The following is a 24,811-nucleotide window of genomic DNA, read 5'->3' as shown; positions in this document are numbered from 1 at the left end:
GCCGCCTCTAATTAAAAATATTTCCAGAATCCGTTCTTTTCTCAACCCTCAATCTACAAAAATGTTAGTCCATGCCCTCATCATCTCCAGCCTTGACTACTGAAAAATCCTCTTCTGTGGCCTCCCTGCTAACACTCTCACACCTCTTCGGTCCATCCTTAACCCTGATACCCGACTAATTCACCTCTCTCTCACTACTTCTCATCTTCTCCCATATCCAAATCCCTTCATTGGATCCCAATTGCCCAATGTATTTAATTCAAACTACTAACATTGACCCACAAGGCCGTCCATAATCTGTCTATGTGTATATCTCTGAACTAATTTTGCAATATCTTCAAACACGCAACCTCTGGTCCTCCAAAGACCTCCTTCTCTCCTTCACACTTATACGTTCCTTGCCCATTCACCTCCAAGGCTTCTCTTGAGTATCCCCCATTCTCTGGAATTTTGTGTTGTAACATGTCCATGCACCACACTCGGAGCTTTCAGACAGAACTTGAAAATGCATCTGTTAAAGAAAGCATATAGCCTGCAATAACCCACCTCATCACCAAAGAAGCTGCAGCAACCCTCCAACTTACGGTATCCTTTCTCATTATCCTGTATGCTGATATGAAGAAAGGTATCTGAATAACTGGTCTGAAGGCAAATGTTTGGTACAATCCCATAGGTTAATGGAAAGCTGGGGCCCTATTCCTACATCTACAGACGGCAAAGCAATGTCAATGATTAAAATAACCAATAAATTGAATTAATAAAATCCCTAATAATGAAAAGACTCTATAATGTCTACATTTAGTGGTGTTCCATTAGACTAATAGCATCTGTGTCATACTGGCACCAGTCGCTGGCACCGAAATCAGAGCATTAACAACTTTTCCTATGTGTAGACAGGCACAACTGTTTCCCCAAAGGTATCTGTTTAAGACATATACATATGGTAATTTGTTGCCTTTGGATCTCAGAACTTTACAATCCTCTTTTTGCAATTTCTACTTAAAACTGTTCAGGAAAATTAGCTCATTGTCTGTATTGTATGCTTCATATATTTCCATAATGGAAAGAGAAGATATTGTATACTTTGCCCCGGCTTCTCATGACAGAAAAAGCTTGTGTGATGTGAGATCTGCACAAAGTCTATGAAATAAAATGTTATTCAAAATAATATTAATGAAAAGGTTCTCCAATGTTATGTTATTAAAGCGTAATCACTGTTACAAGATCTACAACTTTCTGTTGTACGGTCAACCTGTAAGGAAGGATTAGATTTCTTGATGGCATAGCCAAAATGATAACAAATATAAATCAGTAGAAAGAAAGAACCCAATCAATGAGACTAAGTTTTCAGATGGCGTCGGCAACATTTATTTGGATTGGGTCTTGCACGTGAAAGTCAACTCCTTAATTACTAAATGAGCTGGGGCTTTCCATCCTCTTTGGCAAAATATCCCAGAAAGTTGATATTAGGCTGTCCTTCGCCTTATCACTTGGCATACACTCCATTACCATCTTGCTCAGGTATTCTGGGTCATTAAAGGAGGAAATGTTATCAATTCCGAGATGTTTGTCCTTCATGATCCCATAAGTGGTAGTTAGGTACTCTGTAAGGTGGTGATGCTCTGTGGGGTTATAGCCCAACTTCTTGAGCTGACTCATTGTATCATGGTAGCGCATATACAGCTCGGATCTTAAATTCTCATCCACTTTGCCGGTTAGTGGACATGTGGTCACCTGAAATCATGAAATCAACAGTCAATATACATTTAGCATAGCCTTTTAGAATTTTTTATTTCCCCTTTTTCATTCATTTGCATTTTTTTCTCCCTTTTCTAGGGCTTAAAAAAATCCAAAATTACCATGAGCAATCAATGTTGAAAAATAAAAAAATAACTTCAACTCCTATTAATTATCTAGCCATTCCTGCACCCCCACTTTGGTGGTCTCGCTGGTCTGCTGACATGTCTTGCAGTGAATTATGTGCTGTACATGTGCACAAGACCAACTGTCTCACATATAGGCATAGCCACAGAGATCACCGATTTCCAGCAGCAAACACGTTTATGGCATGTCAGAGACAAGCAGGGATCTTCTGAGAACTTGGGCTGGGATTGTGGGGGAATTAAAGAGTAGGTATATTAATTATTACTTATTCCCTGGACAATACCCTTCAATTCCATTAGCAGAAGCCATTGTTTTGTAAGAACTAGTATTATATTGATATCTAAGCTGTGTGGAACTCACACATTGACAAACGTCTCTTTTTATTAAAATAAATTCGTATTTAAAGGTAATTTAGTTTTGTCCACCTGTAAAATCTTCTTCTCTATATTAGCCACTCGGTATCCGTAAAGTCGTTCTTGCTCCCGGAAGATGCTAGATAGAATCCGACAGTCTAGCTGTGAGGCCATCTCTCCAACAATGTGCCGAAACTTCTTAACTTTTTCTGGGTTTTCTAAAATTAATTAGTAAAATCACTTTAAAGCTTATTGATTTATTGCAGGTCACAGGTTGATTTTATGAGCCAATCCATAATGTAATTTTACCAGGGATGTGTACTGACAGTATACAGGGGCACCCGCAATGAATATGTACCTTCCTGTCAATGTGAGATTACACCAATTCTTCTAGGAAATGTCAAATATTGCATTGTAATTTTTGATTTAGGGGAAATCCATATGTGTAATCCCAATCTTACCCTTACCCAGTCTTAAATTCAGTCTTACCCTTGTGGTCTTCATTTTGTTGGCCTGTAAAAGTCATGGTTTGTGCCATTTTTCCACATTTTTTTCACATTACACCCACAAACGTAAATGCATTTTATTGGGATTTTACGTGATATACCAACACTCTGTTGTTATGGACAGCACAATTCCCTACATATTTGATTTTCTTTTTGTTATTTATAGCGCCCTGTTCTTTATTGCATACTGTCCTCTCTTGCTACATAAAGGTGCTTTTCACTAAATTAGGATGTCATCAAAAAGTTAATGTATTTCAGTTCTTCAATGCAAAAAGTGAAACTGGTATGATTAAGTATTCTAATTTACTGAGAAAATGACTTATGGGTTGTCATTGGCTGTAAGCCATAATCATCAACATTAGCAGAAATAAACACATGAAATAGATCACTCTGTGTGTAATGACTCTATATAATATGAGCTTAACTTTTTGTATTGAAGAACTGAAATGAATTAACTTTTTGATGACATTCTAATTTTGTGAGAAGCACTTGTATATGAAGAATAACATCACGTCTGGACAACTGCTCTTCGTTCTCTGTAGAACACTGAGAAACAGCAGAAGCATGGAGGAAATTATACAGTAGTACTGATCTGTATTGCTGTGTGTACAGTCAAAAAGAGACAGTTTTTACTCTTATTTTTATTGACCTTGCTTTTTTAACCTTTAAATCCACCCTATGGTTTCAGAACTATGAGCATTTTTATTTGCTGCAAATTTTTATGGTCTTTCCAAGCAGGTGTAGCTTATCATGTGAGTCATTGCCCCTTGGAAAGACAGTAAAAATTTGCACTAACTAAAAAGACTCAGAGTGGCAGGTAAATGCTTGGGCACCCTTCATGGTTACTACTTAGTAGCACCCCATTTTGAAAGTATCACAGCTTGTAAATGCTTTTTGCAACCAGCCAAGAGTCTTTCAATTCTTGTTTGAGAGATTTTTCCAGTTTTGTGAGATTCCAGGGTCATCTTGTATGCATTGCTATTTTGAGGTCTAGCCACAGATTTTCTATGATGTTCATATCAGGGGACTGTGAGGGCCATTGTAAAACCTTCAGCTTGCACCTTTTGAAGATTTTGATGTGTTTTAAGATCATTGTCAATTTATAGAAGCCATCCTATTTTCAATTTCAGCTTTTTTTTTACAGATGGTGTTATGCTTGCATTGAAAGTTTGTTGAAATTTCATTGAATCCATTCTCCCCTCTACCCGGGAAATGTTCCCGGCGCCATTGGCTACAACACAACCCCAAAGCATGATTGATCCACCCCCATGCTTAATGGTTGGAGAGATGTTCTTTTCCTGAAATTCTGTGTCCTTTTTTCTCGACACATACTTTAGATCATCACAGTACCAGCTTCCAAGATGCATTAGACTTGTTTAGATGTTCTTTTCCATACTTCTGATTCTGCATTTTATGGTGAGGATGGAGGAGAGGCTTTCTTCTGATGACTGTTCCATGAAGGTCATATTTGTGCAGGTGTCTCTGAACAGCAGAAAAATTTACCACATCTCTAGAGTCTGCTTAATCTATCTAAAGGTCCTTTGCAGTCAAGCGGGTCTTCTGATTTGCCGCTCTAGCAATCCTACGAGCAGCACTCACTGAAATGTTGCTTTGTCTTCCAGATCTTATCTTGATCTCCACTGTTCTGGGTTATTGTAATTTCTTAATTACATTTCAAACTGAAGAATGGGAAACTTGAAAATGCTTTGCTATTTCCTTATAGTCTTCTACTGCTTTGTGGGCCACCACCATTTTCATTTTCAGAGTGCTATGCAGCTGCTTAGAAGAGTCCATATCACTTTATCATGATTAGTGATGAGCGAATATACTCGTTACTCGAGATTTCCCGAGCAGGCTCGGGTGTCCTCCGAGTATTTTTTAGTGCTCGGAGATTTTGTTTTTTTGCCGCAGCTGGATGATTTACAGCTACTAGCCAGCTTGATTACATGTGGGGATTCCCTAGCAACCAGGCAACCCCCACATGTACATATGCTGGCTAGGAGATGTAAATCATTCAGCTGAGGCAATGAAAACTAAATCTCCGAGCACTAAAAAATACTCGGAGGACATCCGAGCGTGCTTGGGAAATCTCGAGTAACGAGTATATTCGCTCATCACTAATCATGATTAGTTTGAGCTGCATTTCATTGATGATGTTCTAAAAGAAGTTCAGGAGGCAGGAGGAAGGGGAAGAAGTGTCTCATAATTGGACAAAGAAGCTGATTTCTTTCATAAGATATATCACAATGTTTATTTGGTATTACTGATTTATGCAAAGTTTGTTGAAGCAACCATTTAATATGCTCATTGGTGTCAGATTTATGGTCTTGTCACTGCAAATTAGGAAAGATTTGCTTTCAGAGCATCCTTTTAGGCTTTGTATGAAGCAATCAGTGAAGACAAGAAGCAAGGGCTGATTAGGAGCCCTTTTAAGCATCATATACTGCAGCCAAGGTGATGGGCATAAGAAGATGGGGGGAGTGAGCAGAAAGTAGTATAGCGTGTGGAAGGCACAAATGGCACGAAGAAGAACAGCAGAAAGGGAGAGAGTCGTGCCTCGAGGGAACTAAATACAGGGTGAACAAAAAATGGAATTCACCATGTTTGATCTATTGGAGACACATTGTCATATCAACCTTCTTCCACCATCCCCACTTCTGTATGAGTAACTGTAACTGTAAGGAGTGCATTAGATATAGTAATTTTTTTAGTTCCGTGCTTGTTTGTTGACCCTACGTCCCTTTTGGACTAAGCTGGCAATACACATGCTATAGTTGATGACTGAACGCTCCCAACTACCCAAAATATATGAAGTTTAAGCTTCGCAAAATTTTAATGTGTTTTCAAAGAGCAGAGTGGTGAAATCCATTGACAAAGCGCTCTGGTAGTAGCTATCTCCTGAATAACAAAAACTACTCCATCATTATCTCCCTAGACATCATCTGTCAGAGACTTGGGAAGTCCGCATATTCATCAGACTGTCAGCCGATCTCGAGAATACCGGCAGGTATGGTTGACTTTAGTCTGATGTGCATGGAGGCCTTTTCAATGCATTCCTATGTGTGCGGAATCCCCGCAAATCCGCAAATTAATGAACATGTGGCTTTTTTTTCTGTGATGCGATTTTTTCACGGAAAAAAATGCAACATTTGCACAAGATATACGGAATACACTGAAAATAATGGGAGGCATATGTAAGCGTTTTTATCGCGTTTTTATAGCGAAAAAAACGCAAAAAATCCTGAACGTGTGCACCTACCCTAAAACTCTTAGCAGGTCTCTTCTGCAACATGAAATGTACTGTGGGATGAACACTTACTAAGCTCTACAAATGCAAATTGATGTTTGCTGTGATGTTAGCTGAGTGCAAAACAAGTAATGGGAGTGGGTCAGAGGCTCCAAGAGTCACAACTGTTTCTGGACTACTGCAAGGCAGGTACCAATACTCTTATCCTCTGTGTGTACTATTAGGAGTGCACCTGACTTTTCACGTTCACCAAGTAGGGTGAGACTAATATACATAAAATGTGCTGGTAAGACCTGTAGGAATCCAGTAGCATGTACAGTGGGTCAAAATGTGAATCCCTCACCCCAAGACTCAATTCCTAAACCTCAGTTTGGTTTTCAAATAAAGTATTTGAAAATTAAGGGGTAATTCATCACGAAAGGATTTTTTAAAGTCAATTTTGCTTGAAATTGTGTTGTCTTTATTTGCCCCAAAAATCTGTTTGGTCCTCTCCTGGTAAAGTGAATTCTCTACGCTACAGGTTACGGCGAGTAGCAATCACCAGAGACAATAATGCACAAGACTGGGTCTTGCCAGAAAACATGCATATCAGCAAAGACTTGGACAACGGGGTATGTAGGATGGCAGACAGACAAGAAGAGCTGGAAGCACCAGTTGAAGCAGAGCCAGGTTTGCAATTATACATGAAAACAGTAAATCTATAGGCAATCTTGTGACTTGATTGAAAAGATGTGACTTCACAGCAGAATAATAGATGTATAAGCAATCACATAACTTAGAGCTGAAAAGTGGTTACTCACAGGAACAGGAGAGCTGGGAGTATGGCAAGATATGAAAATACGAGACGAATTGTCATAGAAAAAGGTTTGAACAGCACTAGTATTAGTAGAGATGACATCATTATAAGGATCGATGTTGCCGCAGAGAGTGCGATAACGCAAAGATTCACAGGAATGAGCTAGGAGCTATTTTCAGAATGCTGGATAACAGTCAGGAGTTTGCTGAGAAGATGATTACCTTACCTCGAGCTGAGTAAAGTGGATGATGAGGCAAACTCCTATAAGAAATGTGGTATCTGAAAACTATGCTACCTGAATAATCAAGCATGGGTGGCCCTGAGTAATGATGTCTAAGGTGTTTGCTGAGTAACCAGAGTAAGCAGACGTGTACTAGTAAAGAGGGAGCTGGACAAAGAAGAAGGAACCAAGGAGATGGGACAGGTGAGTTGCAGAGTCTAGCATTATAACTGAATTTTAGTGTCTCAAATAGGCTCATTGTACTCAAAAATGACCCCTCATTCTCCCCTTTTAAACTAATTCTTGTTTGTTTTAGCCAAAATGATAAGGAAAGCTTGAGAGATCACCAACACCAAGTGCATCTATATCGGGAGATTTCAGCCCATCCATAACCTGTAGATCTACTTGTATGGTTCCCACATCTAACTCCATTTTCTAATTTCCAATAAGTCCACCTAAGTATTCGCAGCCTTGTTGATTGTTGATCCTATGCACAACTTGCTCATATTTACTGTTATTGGTCTTTTGTATCTTCTCGTAGTAAGATTTTAATCATCTTTGAAGCATCTGGATGTATGGATTAAAGTGACCACACAAGACAGAAGCCATTTATGAAGCAAAGGCTGGGTTGTGGTTAATGACTTGTTAGAATTCATTTTTCACTTGGGAGGGAGTGTTTGTAAATCCTTTGTCTGCCTTCTTTCTACCCTCAGCCATAACAAACAGCATTGAGAAGAAAGCCAGGCAAGAGGCAAGAGTGACAGCTCAGCCTGGCCCTTCAGAATCATCTGTCTGGACTGTTTGGATTTCCCTGTCTCGGCCTTTTTATGGAGAACACTGAATAAATGGGAACTGTTGCGGAACAGAGGCAATAATGTAACGCTGAATAAACACAGGACAGACATCACTCAGCAAATACATGGAATACTACGGACTACATCTCCTCTAAAAACAATATTTACATTGAAAATGGATGAGAAATGTTATTTAGAAGCTAACAATGAAGACACAAATACCATATGGATCTTTTAAAGACAAAAGGCCATATCTGATAATATACAGCAGTAGCAGTGGGAATCTTCTGTAAACATATGTACAAAGAGATGTTTACATTTTGAAAAACTAATTAGTAGGTGCATAAATTGTTTAGTTAACTATTATAGTAATTACTGTTCATTGGAGTTTTCCACCTTTGCATTACGATTTCTTCTCCCTTTATTTGCTCTTATCAACTACCTCCAATCACTTAGATTAAGGGGCATGGGAAAAGTTAGTCTGAAGGTGACCATACACGTTCAGTAGAAATGAGTTGATGGTTGAACAGCCATTGAAAGAAAAATGGCGTAGTGAATAATCATTATGCGGACAAAGCCATACACATTAGAGTCCTTATTGACCACTACAGTTCTTCATAGTCCATTTTGGCCACTATGGCACTATGGTTGTTCAAACTGGTCATACATGTTCAATGATACTGGGCGACAAACACACAATCATTTTGGTAATATTCTTTCAAGGAAACAATGTTTTGGTCAACGAAAATGATTCTTTGCTAAATTCCACCTGACAAATGTTCATCATGGTGTCACGACTGTCAAAGTCCACAGGCTCAAAAAGGGCTACCTCAGACAGACATGGCACAAGCCACTCCGTTTGGCAAATTCCAGAGGAATCTTGATTTTTACCATTTAACTCTTGTACAGGGATATGGTCTTACAACGGATCTACTGATTGTTTCCACGGAAGGGCTGTCATCTGGAGTAGCCAACCAGAGGCAGGAAGGGTCACCAAGAAGGATCAAAGCCAAAAAGTAACGTCAGGGATAAAAAGGAAGTAGCAAGTCAGATGTTAAGCCAAGGTCGAAGATTGGGAAAATGAGGAAAAAACACAGGAGCACAGCACGGAGGTATATACAAGGACAGCGGAAATATTGACTGAAAGTGGGAATTGATTCACAGTGGGTTAAATAGTGACCAGTCCCACCCAGTGCTGACATCAAAAAGAAACACAACCTAATATATTTTAACCGCATAGCTTCTGAGGTGGCCAGAGAGTCACTAATCCTGGAAGTAAAACAGCTCTACTGAATAGCCACACTGGGTCAACTGATGAGCAAAGCAGGAGTAGAGAGGACAGGCACAGATGTCACACATGGTTGAATTTGTCAATTTTCATTAATATTAGTCTACTGGGCAGCTTAACCAGGTTCCAGGCTAAAAAAAGATACATTTTCGCAATGGTCCAGCAACATCTGCAGAACTCTCCACCAATGTGCTGGAACTTGTCATAAAGTAAAACCTCTTAGAAAGACCACCTCTTGGAGATGACCACTCCATTAAAGATTTTCTGATTTTGTATTTTTCTTATATCTTACAGAAATCAGCCATCAACTTTGAGAGAACCACATCTGTCTAATATCATAGTCCATGTACGTTCATGGCATCTTTCATGAGAGTTATATATTTTTTGAACCACTCCCTGAAAATGTGAAGCAGGACAATGAAGACCATTTATAGTTATATGGAAAAAATGGCCATGCCATACCATGAGCTTTAGTGCTTGTCTTTGTAAATTTATTGGTTTAAATGGCTGAAATCTCGGTACCCAGGTTAAAGGGCATCAGTTAATAGGATCAATAGGGGTGTAATGATCGCAGTAGCAGAGGTCTTGACCATGACTGAACCCGTGCAGGTGAGGGGTCTACCGACTGGATGTGTGTCCTCTGACGCACATTTACCTGAAGTGCGTTGCAGCGCAGAGACCCGCCGGATTTGAGAGGCAATACAGACTACCAACCAATCAGAGTCCAGCAGCTGATGAAGGTGTGCACGTGACTTGGGGTGCATGACAGTGATGTGATGCACTTCCGTTGCTTGCACGATGAAGTCAGCTGCCAGCTTCAGAAAAGAATGACTGGGAAGCGAAGGGAAGGTTAGCATAGTCATTTATACTTTTTTTGTGCATTAAAGAACAGCAGCAGAATGGTGGCCATATGTATCAGGATCAGGACCATATATACATGGATGGGACCCAGGATAAAGGACCTATATACCAGGATGGGGTCCAGGACGACAGATATATATGCCAGGATGGGGGATATACAGTATAAACCAGGATGGAGAGCATACATACCAGGATGGAGTACATATAGATATACATACGGTAATGAAAATAAATATTTGATACACTGCTAAAGCTTTCCCACCTACAAAGAATGGAGAGGTCTGTAATTTTTATCGTAGGTACACTTCAACTGTGAGAGACAGAATCTAAAATTTAAAAAACAGAAAATCACTTTGTATGATTTTTAAATTATTAAATTGCAATTTATTGCATGAAATAAGTATTTGATCACCAACCAACCAGCAAAACTTCTGTCTCTCACAGACCTGTTAGTTTTTCTTTAAAAAGTCATCCTACTCTGCACTCATTACCTGTATTAATTGCAACTGTTTGAACTCGTTACCTATATAAAAGACACCTGTCCACAGACTCAATCACACTCCATCCTCCCCAGTCCCCACCATGGCCATGATGAAAAAGCTGTCCTGGGACACCAGGGACAAAATTGTAAACCTGCACAAGACTGGGATGGGCTACAGGAAAATAGGCAAGCAGCTTGGTGAGAAGGCAACAACTGTTGGTAAAATTAATAGAAAATGGAATAAACTTCAATCGTCAAACTGTCAATCTTCCTTGGTCTGGGGCTACATGCAAGATCTCGCATTGTAGGATAAGGATGATTCTGTGAAAGGTCAAGAATCAACCTAGAACTACAAAAGAGGACTTGGTCAATGACCTGAAGAGAGCTGGATCCACAGTCTCAAACATTACCATTAGTAACACACTACGCCATCATAGATTAAAATCCTACACGACAGGCAAGGTCCCCCTGCTCACGCCAGCTCATGTCCAGGCCTGTTTGAAGTTTGCCAGTGACCATCTGGATGATCCAGAGGAGGCATGGAAGAAGGTCATGTGGTCAGGTGAGACCAAAATAGAACTTTTTGGTATCAACTCCTCTCGACATGTTTGGAGGAAGAAGAAGGATGAGTACAACCCCAAAAACACCATCCCAACCATGAAGCATGGTGGGGGAAACATGAAGCACCTTTGGGGGTGCTTTTCTGCAAAGGGGACATCATGGCTGCCTTGTATTGAAGGGAGGATGGATGAGGTCATGTATCACGAGATTTTGGCCAATAACCTCCTTCCCTCAGTAAGAGCATTGAAGATGGGTTGTGGCTGAATCTTCCAGCATGAAATTGATCCGAAACAAAAGGCCAGGACAAATAAGGAGTGGCTCCAAGAAGCATTTCAAGGTCCTGGAGTGGTTTAGCCAGTCTCCAGACCTGAACTCAATAGAAAATCTTTGGAGGGAGCTGAAATTCAATGTTGTCCAGCTATAGCCCCGAAACCTGAAACATCTGGAGAAGATCTATATGGAGGAGTGGGTGAAAAACCCCGCTGCAGTGTGTGCAACTTGGTCAAGAAATACAGGAAACGACTGACCTTTGTAATTGCAAACAAAGGTTTCTGTACCAAATATTAAGTTGTGTTTTGGGGGCCCATACATCCAATCAACATGCTGGGGGGGAGTCAGGTCCAAATTTTGCATCGGGGCCTATCATACTCTAGTTACACCACTGAAGATCAACCCTCCTATGCTAGCTATGTGGGCATGTAGGTCATCGAAAGATCTATAATGTTGTTAGGCTGGTGAGGCGAATCCTCTAAGCCTCAGACACATGGACCCCAGGCATTTATACAGCAAGAATGAAGACACATGGGAACTTGGCACACACAGGAATCTCTGGGGTTTCAGGGGGATGAAGTGGAAGCCAGCAGGAATGGATGCAAGTTGAAACACTATATGTACAGAAGGTGGAGCACACCAAATATGGAACTCTAAGGTCTCAATTCCAAGGCATTCAGACCCATCATGAATGTTATTAATGGATGAACTATTACAACATCATGTGGCAGAGAGTTTCATAGTCTCACTCCTCTTAGGCTGTGTGCACACGTAGCAGATTTTTTGAGTTTTTTTCGCTGTTCTTCGCTATAAAAACGCTATAAAACCGCGAAAAAAACGCTAACATTAAGCATCCTATGTAACAGATTGCAATCCGCATTTTTTGTGCACATGCTGCATCTTTTTCCTGAGCGGAATCGCAATCCAGAAAAAAACGCAGCATGTTCATTAAAATTGCGGAATCGCGGCGATTCTGCACACATAGGAATGCATTGATCTGCTTACTTCCCGCACGGGGCTGTGCACACCATGTGGGAAGTAAGCAGATCAAGTGCGGTTGGTACCCAGGGTGGAGGAGAGGAGACTCTCCTCCACGGACTGGGCACCATATAAGTGGTAAAAAAAAAAGAATTAAAATAAAAAATAGCGATATACTCACCTTCTGGCGGCCCGACCTTCTCAGAGGCTTCCGAGGTGTGTGTGAAGGACCTGTGATGACGTCGCGGTCACATGACCGCGGGTCACGTGACCGCTACGTCAATGGAAGGTCCTGAACACACAGCATTAGGAACGGAAGCCGCTGAGGTGAGTATAACCTTTTTTTTTATTTTTTTTATTATTTTTAACATTCTATCTTTTACTATAGATGCTGTACAGGCAGCATCTATAGTAAAAAGTTGGTCACACTTGTCAAACACTATCTTTGACAAGTGTGACCAACCTGTCAAACAGTTTTCCAAGCGATGCTACAGATCGCTTGGAAAACGCTAGCACTCTGCAAGCTAATTATGCTTGCAAAACGCTAGTTTTCTGCGGGTATATGCATGCAAATTCTGCATGCGATATACCCGCGGCAGGAGGCGCAGAATTGCCGCGGAAATTTCCGCGGCAATTCTGCTACGTGTGAACTCCGCCTAAGGCGGTTTTATAGCGTTTTTATAGCGAAAAAACGCGAAAAAAACGCAAAAAATCTGCTACGTGTGCACACAGCCTTACAGTAAAGAATCTGCTTCTGTGATTAAGATTAAACCTTGTTTTCTCTAGAGGTAGAGGATGCCCCCTTGTCCCTGATGCAGGCCTAAGTGTAAAAAGATCATTATACAGATCTCTGTACCGTCCCCTCATATATTTGTACATTGTAATAAGATCAACCCTAAGCCTTTGTTTTTCCAAACTGAATAACCTGGACTTTAATAACCTATCCTGATATTTTATTCCCAAGAAATACACATTTTCCTTAATATGTAAATGAGCTGTTAGGATCTATGTGCAGGACACAGATCTCTCTGAGAATCTGCCTCCAGATATTATTTAAAATGTAAGGGAACATTACCAGTGTGAGATATGTAGAACAGGGGAGCAGACTGTCAGGCATTACATATCACACTGGTAAAGTTCCCTTTCATTTAAAACAAGCTCTGGTGGCAGATTCTCAGGGAGATCTATGTCCGGCCCATAGATCTGTTAGGAGTCGAGTTTCCTCTGCTGCACAGGGGGAATCTCGATGCGTGTCTGCTGCGGTCTCCCATTCTGCATTGGCCGCAGTGGAGCCTGCTCAGCGGAGACGTCGGTCCCAGCGTCCCACTGAGACTGATATTGGGCAAAGGGTTACTGCTGCCTCTCCAGGCTCTGCTATTGTACCCTGCACTGATCTGCGGCGAGCAGGCTTTTCTGGGACTAAGTCCTGCTTTGCACACACTGAGCATGCCCAGGGTAAGATCTCTCAGTGGAGATCAAGGGTCACATGCTCAGGTACTGCAGCCAAATCTATTGGTCCTTCTAGGAAGGTCCTGTAGGTGCGCAGGCTCTGTAGCAGCCTCTCATTCGTCCTTCTAGGAAGGTCCTGTACGTGCTGCAGCTATTTAAGGCGCGCATGGCCGCATGGCCATGCACTAGTATCTTCCTAAGTCATGTGCTTTGCGCCAGTATGGTCATGTGTTTGTATGTGTTCAGGGACCCGGCTGAAATAAGCTCTAGAATGCTGGCACCTCCGGCGAGGAGATTGTGTTTGTGTGTATTCAGGAACTTGGCTGAAATAAGCCCTAGAATGCTGGCACCTCCGGCGTGGAGTTTTGTGTGCATGCATGACCACTGACTGCTCTTATTTGGGTAGTTAGCCTGTGCCTCTGTGAAAGTCTAACAGGGCACAGAGCTTTGCTTTCTTGGCCGCTCTGTGAAGCTAACAGAGCTGGTTCATACCGCCATATAGTGCCGCCAATTACTTAGCAGCAGGTTCTTTCCTGCACGGTGGATCCCGGGTTGTGAACGCACCAATCCCATCTAATAAATATATTCGGTGCGTTCCGCCAACCCTAACAGTATACTAGCGCCAGGATCTGGCTAAGTAATGGCTGATGAACAGCGATTGCAGGGGTACAACCAGCTGCTGGAGGGCCTGTTGGCGTCTCTTGAGCGTGCAACCTCGGCGGTGGATGTTACCGCAATAGCTGTTCCGGCTGCTAGCGTGGCTGCAGCAGCTTTACCCACTGCCACCTCTGTTCCGACCTTATCTCACCTCCTATTGCTTGAGAGATACTCTGGGGACAGTAAAGGTACCTTCACACTGAACGATATCGCTAGCGATCCATGACGTTGCAGCGTCCTGGCTAGCGATATCGTTGAGTTTGACACGCAGCAGCGATCAGGATCCTGCTGTGCCATCGTTGGTCGGAGCAGAAAGTCCAGAACTTTATTTCGTCACTGGACTCCCGCAGACATCGCTGAATCGGTGTGTGTGACGCCGATTCAGCGATGTCTTCACTGGTAACCAGGGTAAACATCGGGTTACTAAGCGCAGGGCTGCGCTTAGTAACCCGATGTTTACCCTGGTTACCAGTGTAAATGTAAAAAAAAACAAACACTACATACTTACATTCCGGTGTCTGTTCCCCGGCGCTGTGCTTTCCTGCACTGTCAGCGCCGGCCAGCCGTAAAGCAGATTACAGCGGTGACGTCACCGCTCTGCTTTCCGGCCGGCGCTCACAGTCAGTGCAGGAAAGCACAGCGCCTGGGGACAGACACCGGAATGTATGTAGTGTTTGGGTTTTTTTACATTAGCACTGGTAACCAGGGTAAACATCGGGTTACTAAGCGCGGCCCTGCGCTTAGTAACCTGATGTTTACCCTGGTTACCTGGGGACCGGCATCGTTGGTCGCTGGAGAGCTGTCTGTGTGACAGCTCTCCAGCGACCACACAACGACGAAACAGCGACACTGCAGCGATCGGTATCGTTGTCTAGATCGCTGCAGCGTCACTAAATGTGACGGTACCTTAAGTCCTGTAGGGGTTTCGTGAGCCAGTGTGGTATACACCTCGAGCTCCTGGCTGCACGTTTTCCCACAGAGCGGGCAAAGGTGGGATTCATAATCTCTCTCTTGTCGGACAGGGCGTTGGAGTGGGCTACGTCGCTGTGAGAGCGCAACGATCATGTGGTGTGGAGTGTTCCTAGGTTTCTGGACACTCTGAAACAGGTCTTTGTAGGACTTCAAGTCACCCATGATACAGCGCTCCAACTGCTGGCTTTGACTTAGGGTTCAACCATGGTCAGCCATTTTGCGGTTCTCTTCCGGACATTAGCGTCTGAGTTGGAATGGCCAGATAAAACCCTCATTCCCATATTTTGGAGGGGGCTGGCTGACCATGTGAAGGACGCTTTGGCTACTAGAGAGATCCCCGCCACACTGGAGGAGCTCATAGCTGTATCAACTTGCATAGACCTTCGTTTTCACGAGCGAAGGTTGGAGCGAGCCCAGTGTAGGCAGAGGTTTTGGCTGGCTCCCACCTTCGCCAGACCTCTGGAATCTCCAGTCCAGGCGTCCGAGTCACATGAGGCCATAGAGGTGACACGAGCGGGATCCAAGTCCCAGTCCGCTCGTGCACATAAGGTCTGTCATGTTTGCCGGCAGTCAGGACATCTTGCCTTCAAGTGTCCTCAGCGGTCGGGGAAACGTCAGCGTCTAGTGGCAGTTGGAGGAGGTACACTAGACACGGCGACATTTGCCTCAAAGTTGTCCTTCAAGGGGACAATTACCTTAGGCCCATCCACTCTTATGGTAGAGCTATGCGTGGACTCTGGGGCGGAGGGTAATTTTATGTCATCCGCTTTCGCCCAGCATCACGCAATACCCCTGGTTATGCTCGCCAAACCAGTAACCGTTCGAGTGGTAAATGGGTCAACACTACCCTCACAGATTACCCACCAAACCATTCTTGCCCTATTGACTTCTTGCCTGGTGCTGAGCCTCCCCGGGGTCAAATCTATCCGTTATCTCTCCCGGAGATGGAGGCAATGTCTCAGTACATCCAAGAGAATCTGGCAAGAGGATTCATTAGGAAGTCAGTGTCACCTGCAGGGGCTGGGTTCTTCTTCGTACAGAAGAAGACTGGAGACTTACGTCCATGCATAGACTACAGGGGTCTTAACGCCATCACCGTTAAGAACAAGTACCCATTACCCCTGATATCTGAGCTTTTTGATAGGCTACGGGGAGCAAGGGTATTTACAAAATTAGATCTGCGGGGTGCCTATAACCTGATTCGTATCCGTGAGGGGGAAGTATGGAAGACGGCTTTTAACACCAGGGATGGGCACTATGAATATATAAATCCAAAAACAAAATATACACACCACACCGAGATAATGGAAGGGGTTTCAGGGTATATCTAATAGGGTTCAGTGCCAATTGAATATAATAAACCAATAAGAAAAGAAGCACCAGGAGAACCAAATATAAAATATGGTAACAACTTTATTGAGTACAAGAATGTAGACATAAGAAAACACAGAAAAAACACAGGACAGATGACAGGGAACACACCATAAGGTGGCACCACAGGAACCGGCAGGCAAACCACAGTACAAGAGCATCACAATAAGCCTAAATCATGTGCACCCAAATAAGGTAAACATACATATATCCCAATGTGTTTGGACAAATGCCAATAATAAGGGGCACCGATAAGGAGGAGCTATATCCAAAAGAGGACATATAGAGATGCAAGAAAGTAAAAATAAAGAGGATAATACCTGCGGGACTGTGATGCCACCCACCCCAACGCCGCGTTTCGGCCTCGTGCACGAGGCCGAAACGCGGCGTTGGGGTGGGTGGCATCACGGTGGTGGGTGGGTGGGTGGGGTGGGTGGCATCACGGTCCCGCAGGTATTATCCTCTTTATTTTTACTTTCTTGCATCTCTATATGTCCTCTTTTGGATATAGCTACTCCTTATCGGTGCCCCTTATTATTGGCATTTGTCCAAACACATTGGGATATATGTATGTTTACCTTATTTGGGTGCACATGATTTAGGCTTATTGTGATGCTCTTGTACTGTGGTTTGCCTGCCGGTTCCTGTGGTGCCACCTTATGGTGTGTTCCCTGTCATCTGTCCTGTGTTTTTTCTGTGTTTTCTTATGTCTACATTCTTGTACTCAATAAAGTTGTTACCATATTTTATATTTGGTTCTCCTGGTGCTTCTTTTCTTATTGGTTTATTATGGGCACTATGAATACCTGGTGATGCCCTTCGGGCTCGGTAATGCCCCAGCCGTTTTCCAAGACTTTGTGAACGACATTTTCCGGGATATGCTCACCACCTCGGTCGTAGTCTATCTGGATGATATTCTCATCTACTCTCCAGATATTGACTCCCATCGGAGAGATGTTCGCAAAGTCTTCAACCTCTTATTGGCAAACTCGCTCTACGCCAAGTTGGAGAAGTGTGTGTTTGAGCAGGAGTCCTTGCCTTTCCTTGGTTATATCATCTCTGCCCAGGGTTTGGCTATGGATCCTGCCAAGCTACAGGCTGTGATGGACTGGCAGGAACCCCATTCTCTTAAAGCGGTGCAGCGCTTTATGGGGTTCATTAATTACTATCGCCAGTTCATTCCACAGTTCTCAACTTTGGTAGCTCCCTTGGTTGCCCTCACCAAGAAGGGAGCAAATCCCAAGTTGTGGTCAGAGGAGGTCTCCAAGGCCTTTCTCTCGATTAAGTCACACTTCGCTAGCGCTCCCATCCTACATCGCCTCGATGTAGATAAGCCATTTATCATGGAGGTGGATGCCTCATCCGCTGGTGCTGGAGCAGTCCTTTTCCAAAAGGATGCTCAAGGTCGGAAGCATCCTTGCTTCTTCTTCTCCAAGACCTTCACACCAGCGGAGAGGAATTATTCCATCGGGGACAGGGAGTTGCTATCCCTGAAGTTGACTTTTTCAGTGTGGAGACACCTCTTGGAGGGAGCTTGCTTCCCCTTCCAAGTGTTCACTGACCACAAGAACTTGGCATATATATACAGACGGCCCAGCGGCTGAATTCTCGCCAGGCTAGATGGTCCCTGTTCTTCTCCCAGTTCCATTTTACTCTCCATTTTCTCTCTGGGGAGAAGAACATTCGTGCCAACGCTCTCTCCCGCTCCGTAGTGTCATCTGAGGAGGAGGAGGAGCCTCAGCTTATTGTCCCTTCTGAGAGCCTGAGAACTGTGGCTCCGGTTTCGCTAGAGTCCGTGCCCCCGGGCAAGACTTTCGTACCAGCGAATTTGCGACCGGAGGTTCTCTCTTGGGCTCACTCGTCCAGAGTGGGTGGACATTTTGGGACCAAGAGGACATCTGAGCTTTTGGTGAGGACGTACTGGTGGCCGCATATGGCCCGTGACGTCGGGGACTATATTCGGGCATGTGTCTCCTGAGCCCAGAATCGGTCTCCTCGGCAACGGCCTGCTGGGTTACTTTATCTCATGCCCGTGGCAGACAGGCCCTGGGAGATGGTCGGGATGGACTTCGTGGTGGGCTTACCCAAGTCTCGTAGCTGCACCATTATCTGGGTAGTCACCGATCATTTTTCTAAGATGGTGCATTTGGTGCCGCTTCCATGGTTACCTTCTGCATGGGCCTTGGCGGCGTTGTTCATAAAACATATTTTCCGCTTACATGGAATGCCTGATAAAATTGTCAGCGACCGGGGTCCCCAGTTTGTGTCTCGGTTTTGGAGAGAGCTCTGCCGTTTACTCAGCATAGAGCTGAATCTCTCCTCTGCATATCATCCCGAGACGAATGGTTTGGTAGAGAGAACCAACCAGACTCTGGTGACATACTTGCGTCATTTTGTCTCTGCTAGGCAGGATGACTGGGCATCTTTGCTACCTTGGGCGGAATTTGCCTTGAACAACGCTGTAGCCGATTCCACTGGTCAGACTCCTTTTCTCCTTAATTACGGCCAGCATCCGCATGTCCCTGTGCCCATGCCCGTGTCATCCACCGATTCTAGGGTGGCAGACTGGGCGGTGGAGGCACATGACATCTGGGACCGCACACAGGATGCCATCCGGGCCTCCAAGGAGAGAATGAGGGTTTTGGCTGATACACACCGGCGCCCCGCTCCGACCTTTGCTCCTGGCGACTTAGTATGGCTCTCTGCCCGTAACATCAGGCTGCGAGTTGAGTCCACTAAGTTTGCGCCTCGCTACATTGGCTCGTTCAAGGTTCTGGAACAGGTCAACCCTGTGGTCTACCGTTTGGCTATTCCTCCACGCCTTGGTATCACCGATACTTTTCACGTTTCCCTCTTAAAGCCCGTTCATTTGTCCCGCTTTTCTGTGTCATCTGCCGGGACATCGGGTTCATCCACAGATGAGTTTGAGGTGAATGCTATCGTGGGGTGCAAGGTGGTACGTGGCAAGAAATTTTATCTGGTGGACTGGAAGGGTCACAGTCCAGAGGATAGAACCTGGGAGCCTGTGGAGCACATTCAGGCTCCGCTGCTCATTGCAGCTTTTGAGCGTAGCGAGGCTCAAGGAGGGGGGGCCCAAGGAGGAGGGGTAATGTTAGGAGTTGAGTTTCCTCTGCTGCACAGGGGGAATCTCGATCCGTGTCTGCTGCGGTCTCCCATTCTGCATCGGCCGCAGTGGAGCCTGCTCAGCAGAGACTTCGGTCCCAGCGTCTCACTGAGACTGATATTGTGCAAAGGGTTACAGCTGCCTCTCCAGGCTCTGCTATTGTACCCTGCACTGATCTGCGGCGAGCAGGCTTTTCTGGGACTAAGTCCTGCTTTGCACACACTGAGCATGCCCAGGGTAAGATCTCTCAGTGGAGATCAAGGGTCACATGCTCAGGTACTGCAGCCAAATCTATTAGTCCTTCTAGAAAGGTCCTGTAGGTGCCCAGGCTCTGTAGCAGCCTCTCATTCATCCTTCTAGGAAGGTCCTGTACGTGCTGCAGCTATTTAATGCTCGCATGGCCGCACGGCCATGCGCTAGTATCTTCCTAAGTTATGTGCTTTGCGCCAGTATGGTCATGTGTTTGTATGTGTTCAGGGACCTGGCTGAAATAAGCCCTAGAATGCTGGCACCTCCGGCGAGGAGTTTTGTGTGCATGCATGACCACTGACTGCTCTCATTTGGGTAGTTAGCCTGTGCCTCTGTGAAAGTCTAACAGGGCACAGAGCTTTGCTTTCTCGGCTGCTCTGTGAAGCTAGCAGAGCTGGTTCATACCGCTATATAGTGCCGCCAATTACTTAGCAGCAGGTTCTTTCCTGGATCCCGGGTTGCGAACGCACCAATCCCATCTAATAAATATATTCGGTGCGTTCCGCCAACTCTAACAAGATCTTAGCAGCTTTTTTACATATTAAGAAAAATGTGGATTTCTCTGGAATCATAACAGATATAAAGGTATCCTATGACCTTCATGCCCATATAGCGTAGGAGGGTTGATCCTACTGAAAGATTCCCTTTAAAGAGTCTAGCGCAAATGTTGTTAAAGGGTGGCAAGATCCATATTAATGTTCACAATTTTGGAAACATTGGGTTGGGATTCTTAAGACTGGGTGTCCATATACTTATCGACAAGACTTCAAACAAGTGCTAAGTTCAACCCAAATTTCATATAATAACCCTGAGCCTACGTAGTGTGCATTCCAATGCATATTTTATTTATGACCTGCGCTCCTACATTTTAGAGCCTTATATTAGTTTCCACATATTTTATCAATCTTTAAGACTTTAAGTGATGAAAATTGGAAATAATGTATGCTGCAAACAGCAGATGTATTCTGCCAAAAGCAGTTTACTACAGTGCACCAGATACCTGCTGTGCACTTGATGCATCTCCAAGTAAGTGATTGAGCAGAGCAAGCTGTGCGCCAGATCCTGGAGTCCACGGTGAGGCTTAGTAGACAGACTTTAGCATTGGGATAGCCTGTTGGCATCATGAATTTTGTATCTTGCTATAAATGGATTTATTGTGGAACTTGGCAGTTTGTCCGGTATTGAATAATGGAAATGACTGAAACCAGCGTCTCATTTTTCCTATGTTACAAATATTACTTATAAAGAGAAGTTACATGAAATCATTTTCCTTTTGAAGATTTAGAAAAGACAGACATGGGCAGTGATTAATGCCTGATATTGGGGTAGGTATCACTGGCTATTTTTGTATTTGAAATTGGGTCTGCCAAAAAGAGTAGTGAGTGACCCTGAGATCCAACGAAAGTCTCGGTGACTAAACCTACACACAGAAAGCAGTTCTGGACTGTGCCTTCAAGAGAGATCGCTGTAATGATCCTGGGTCCTGCAAGTGGTTACAGAACATTACCTGAAGTTGACTGGCATTGTGGTAAAGTTAGCTCTGTTGATCACATAAGCTTGCCCACATCTGAACACCCAGTATGTTTGAATTTGGCTATGAAGTTGTCCAATGAGAATCGAATATTCCTTATTCTCTGAGGTCTGTCAATACCCCAGAGCATATTAAATGTAGGGTGAAAAGAAAAATACCTCGCCACATACCTGTCCCATTGCCATAGCCTTCATTCGGTCCTCCATGAAGCTTTTAGTGGCACCATACAAAACATCTCCTTTGACTCTACTGGTATCTTTACTCTGTTCTGGGACTTCCGGTGCCAAGTAGGCCTTGTACGTCATGATACATGATGTGACATCACAATGTGAATCATCCAAGGACTAGTCAGCACAAGTAAATAGAGACATTATAACGTGAGTCCTTTATGGCACTAGGAGTCATGGTGTAGAGTAGGAATCCCCAACTTCTCTGGCTCTGGAGCCACATGTGACTTGTGGGACCATAATGTGTGACTCGCAGCTGTCTATCAGCTTGGTGTGGTGCATTAGCACCAGGTCTAGCAAACAGCTATGAAGAACAGGTTTCCAGATGGAGATTTTTGTGAGTAGCTCCAACATTGAACAACAGATCCAAATGTTCATATACTGGCCTATGGGGCAGAGAGATAAATAAATGCTAAGCTGGACATAGAATGACACTGCCAGGAAGAGGTGGTGTTTGAAGCAGGATGTGATAGTGTGGTAAGAGTGCTTAAAGGGAACCTGCCCACCGGCATCAGGGGCTTATCTACAGCATTCTGGAATGCTGTAGATAAGCACCCAATGTATCCAAAAAGATAAGAAAAAGAGGTTAGATTATACTCACCCAGGGGCGCTCCTGGTCCGGTCTGATGGGTGTCGCGGTCCAGTCAGGGGCCTCCCATCTTCATCAGATGACGTCCTCTTCTGTTCTTCACGCTGCGGCGCAGGCGTACTTTGTCTGCCCTGTTGAGGGCAGAGCAAAGTACTGCAGTGCGCAGGCGCCAGGCCTCTCTGACCTTTCCCGGCGTCTGCGCACTGCAGTACTTTGCTCTGCCCTCAACAGGGCAGAAAAAGTACACCTGCGCCGGAGCCACAGCATGAAGACCAGAAGAGGACGTCATCCTATGAAGATGGGAGGCCCCGGACCAGACCGCCCGCCCAGGTGAGTATAATATAACCTCTTTTTGTCATCTTTTAGGATACATCGGGGGCTTATCTACAGCATTACAGAATGCTGTAGATAAGCCCCTGATGCCAGTGGGCTTAGCTCACCCTTGATTTTGGGGGTGACAGGTTCCCTTTAATGCAAGAATAACCTCTGGATATCAATACACTGCCTTTGTGTGAATTCTGTGGAAAGGCCATGGGTGCTCTTGGTGTCACTATCGTGGGAAAGCTCTTGAAACGCGTAGGCTTCAATAAATCACCTAAAAATTTACACCGTGTGCGCGGTCTTCAGTTTACCTAAGACTACTACTATAGTGGGAAAGACAGGAGTTGAATGACACTATTTGGTGGGGGTTCTGCATGAGGCTCTTGAACCTCTCTCAGAACTGAATATGGCTCTCAAGGTAAGAACGGTTGGGGAACATTGGTGGACAGCAAACAATAAAGCAATGGAACTACGCTTTACATTATAATGTTTTTTGCATGTCCCCAATAAGTTTGTAGTTATGGAGAAACATAGCTCTATATTTTTATTTCTACAGTCATATGTACATACTGTATAACAACAAACAATTCTGTGTAGTTTGATCATCTAGTCATGGCACTCTTTAATCTGTGCCATACCCTAAGTAGGGGACTAATGGTTGAGAATATGTCTGACAAATCAGACTGCATAAGGTTTGTTTGCCTGTTACCTGTGTATAAGATTTGAAGATATTGAAAAAAGAAAACAAGTAAAGTTATTTCATTTAGAAAAACTAAAACATTTTATCGGGTGGACATAGGCTATAAACTATATTACTTAATGCAACAGCCTTGAAACCTGTCCCCCTAAAAGAAAGGCTTTTCTCAGAGTAAAGGCCCCGTCTCACTTAGCGAGATCGCTAGCGAGATCGCTGCTGAGTCACAAGTTTTGTGACGCAACAGCGACCTCAGTAGCGATCTCGCTATGTGTGACACGTAGCAGCGACCAGGCCCCTGCTGTGAGATCGCTGGTCGTGTCGGAATGGCCTGGGCCGTTTTTTTGATCGTTGAGGTCCCGCTGGGTAGCACACATCGCTGTGTTTGACACCTTAACAACGACCTCGTTGACGACTCAGACACTGAATCGTCATAATAGCTCCCATGTGACATCGTGGTACAGGTCGCTACAGGTCGCTGGTGAGATGTCAAACAGTGAGATCGCAGCAGCAATCGTTGGGAAGATCTCACTGTTTGACATCTCACCAGCGACCACATAGCGACGCAGCAACGATCCCTGACAGGTCGTATCGTTGTCGGGATCGCTTTAGCGTCGCTAAGTGAGACGGGGCCTTAAGACTTACGAGATAAAATCCATCTTGTTATTCTGTACTAAAATAACACAGGAATACAATAAAATCAGTATACAAGTCAGGGAACTTAAACATTGTAATTTTCAGCTTTTACAATTCTACTGTAAGTTCTATAAAAAAAATTCTGTTTATTTTAGTGGACCTTATTCGACAGAAGTGCTGACTGCAACGATACATCCTGTATATCACAGACTTATCCTTTTTTAGTATGGATGATGCCAAAATGCAATTAAGAGATTATAATATGTGCACTGTCCACTTCTCGGAGTGCTAATGTCTGCTCAGGAAAGATAAATATCCTTCCATTAAGCTCATGACTGTTCCAGGGCAGGATAAAACCTACTGTTTCTTCATCTAAGCTCAAGGCACGGTGTCGTATTCACAACGTGATTATATATCTTCATGAATGATGTCCGCGATGATTGTGAACTTAGTGGAAATACTTAACAACCTACCTTTGAAATTATATGTTCATAGCCGGTTACAATTTGTTACAATCAACGCCGAAAATTCTACCACTTCATCGGGGGGATTGATTCAAAATACACAAAATCACAATGTGTGATTTTCGGAAAGGAAAGACAGGTCATTTTCAATTGTGTTTATGTAGAACTGCAAATTAGATTAGACGCATAATTATGTCATTTATGTGACGGGTTTTTTTTGTAAAAAATGACCACTTAGATTGAATTACCTAAATCCAGATTTTTTTTATTTTTGCATTTCCAACATAA

The 24,811-nt window shown here is 43.9% G+C and overlaps 1 protein-coding gene across 1 annotated transcript; it reads right to left on the bottom strand.

Annotated features, from left to right (window-relative positions):
• Nucleotides 1–1,404: 1,404 nt before the first annotated feature.
• Nucleotides 1,405–21,881, bottom strand: LOC143809068 (speriolin-like). The gene is made up of 4 exons (XM_077292230.1): nt 21,763–21,881; nt 9,744–9,919; nt 2,310–2,455; nt 1,405–1,734 (listed from the first exon to the last, which is right to left on the bottom strand). The coding sequence occupies exons 2-4, from the start codon at nt 9,850–9,852 to the stop codon at nt 1,405–1,407; spliced, it is 585 nt and encodes a 194-aa protein (XP_077148345.1). The 5' UTR covers nt 9,853–9,919; nt 21,763–21,881.
• Between the last annotated feature and the right edge of the window lie 2,930 nt (nt 21,882–24,811).

This window comes from Ranitomeya variabilis, chromosome 2 (genome assembly GCF_051348905.1).
Source record: "Ranitomeya variabilis isolate aRanVar5 chromosome 2, aRanVar5.hap1, whole genome shotgun sequence".
Classification (NCBI taxonomy): Eukaryota; Metazoa; Chordata; class Amphibia; order Anura; family Dendrobatidae; genus Ranitomeya; species Ranitomeya variabilis.
Note: the sequence above shows the minus strand (reverse complement) of the source record. Positions and strands in the feature narration are given on the sequence as shown.

Excerpts from the sequence above, each read along its gene's own strand:
- LOC143809068 (XM_077292230.1), bottom strand. The coding sequence starts at position 9,852 with ATGCACCCCAAGTCACGTGCACACCTTCATCAGCTGCTGGACTCTGAT. Across the intron at positions 2,456-9,743 it reads TGCGCTGCAACGCACTTCAG|AAAACCCAGAAAAAGTTAAG; the intron begins GTAAATGTGCGT and ends AATTAATTTTAG. Across the intron at positions 1,735-2,309 it reads TAGAGAAGAAGATTTTACAG|GTGACCACATGTCCACTAAC; the intron begins GTGGACAAAACT and ends TCATGATTTCAG.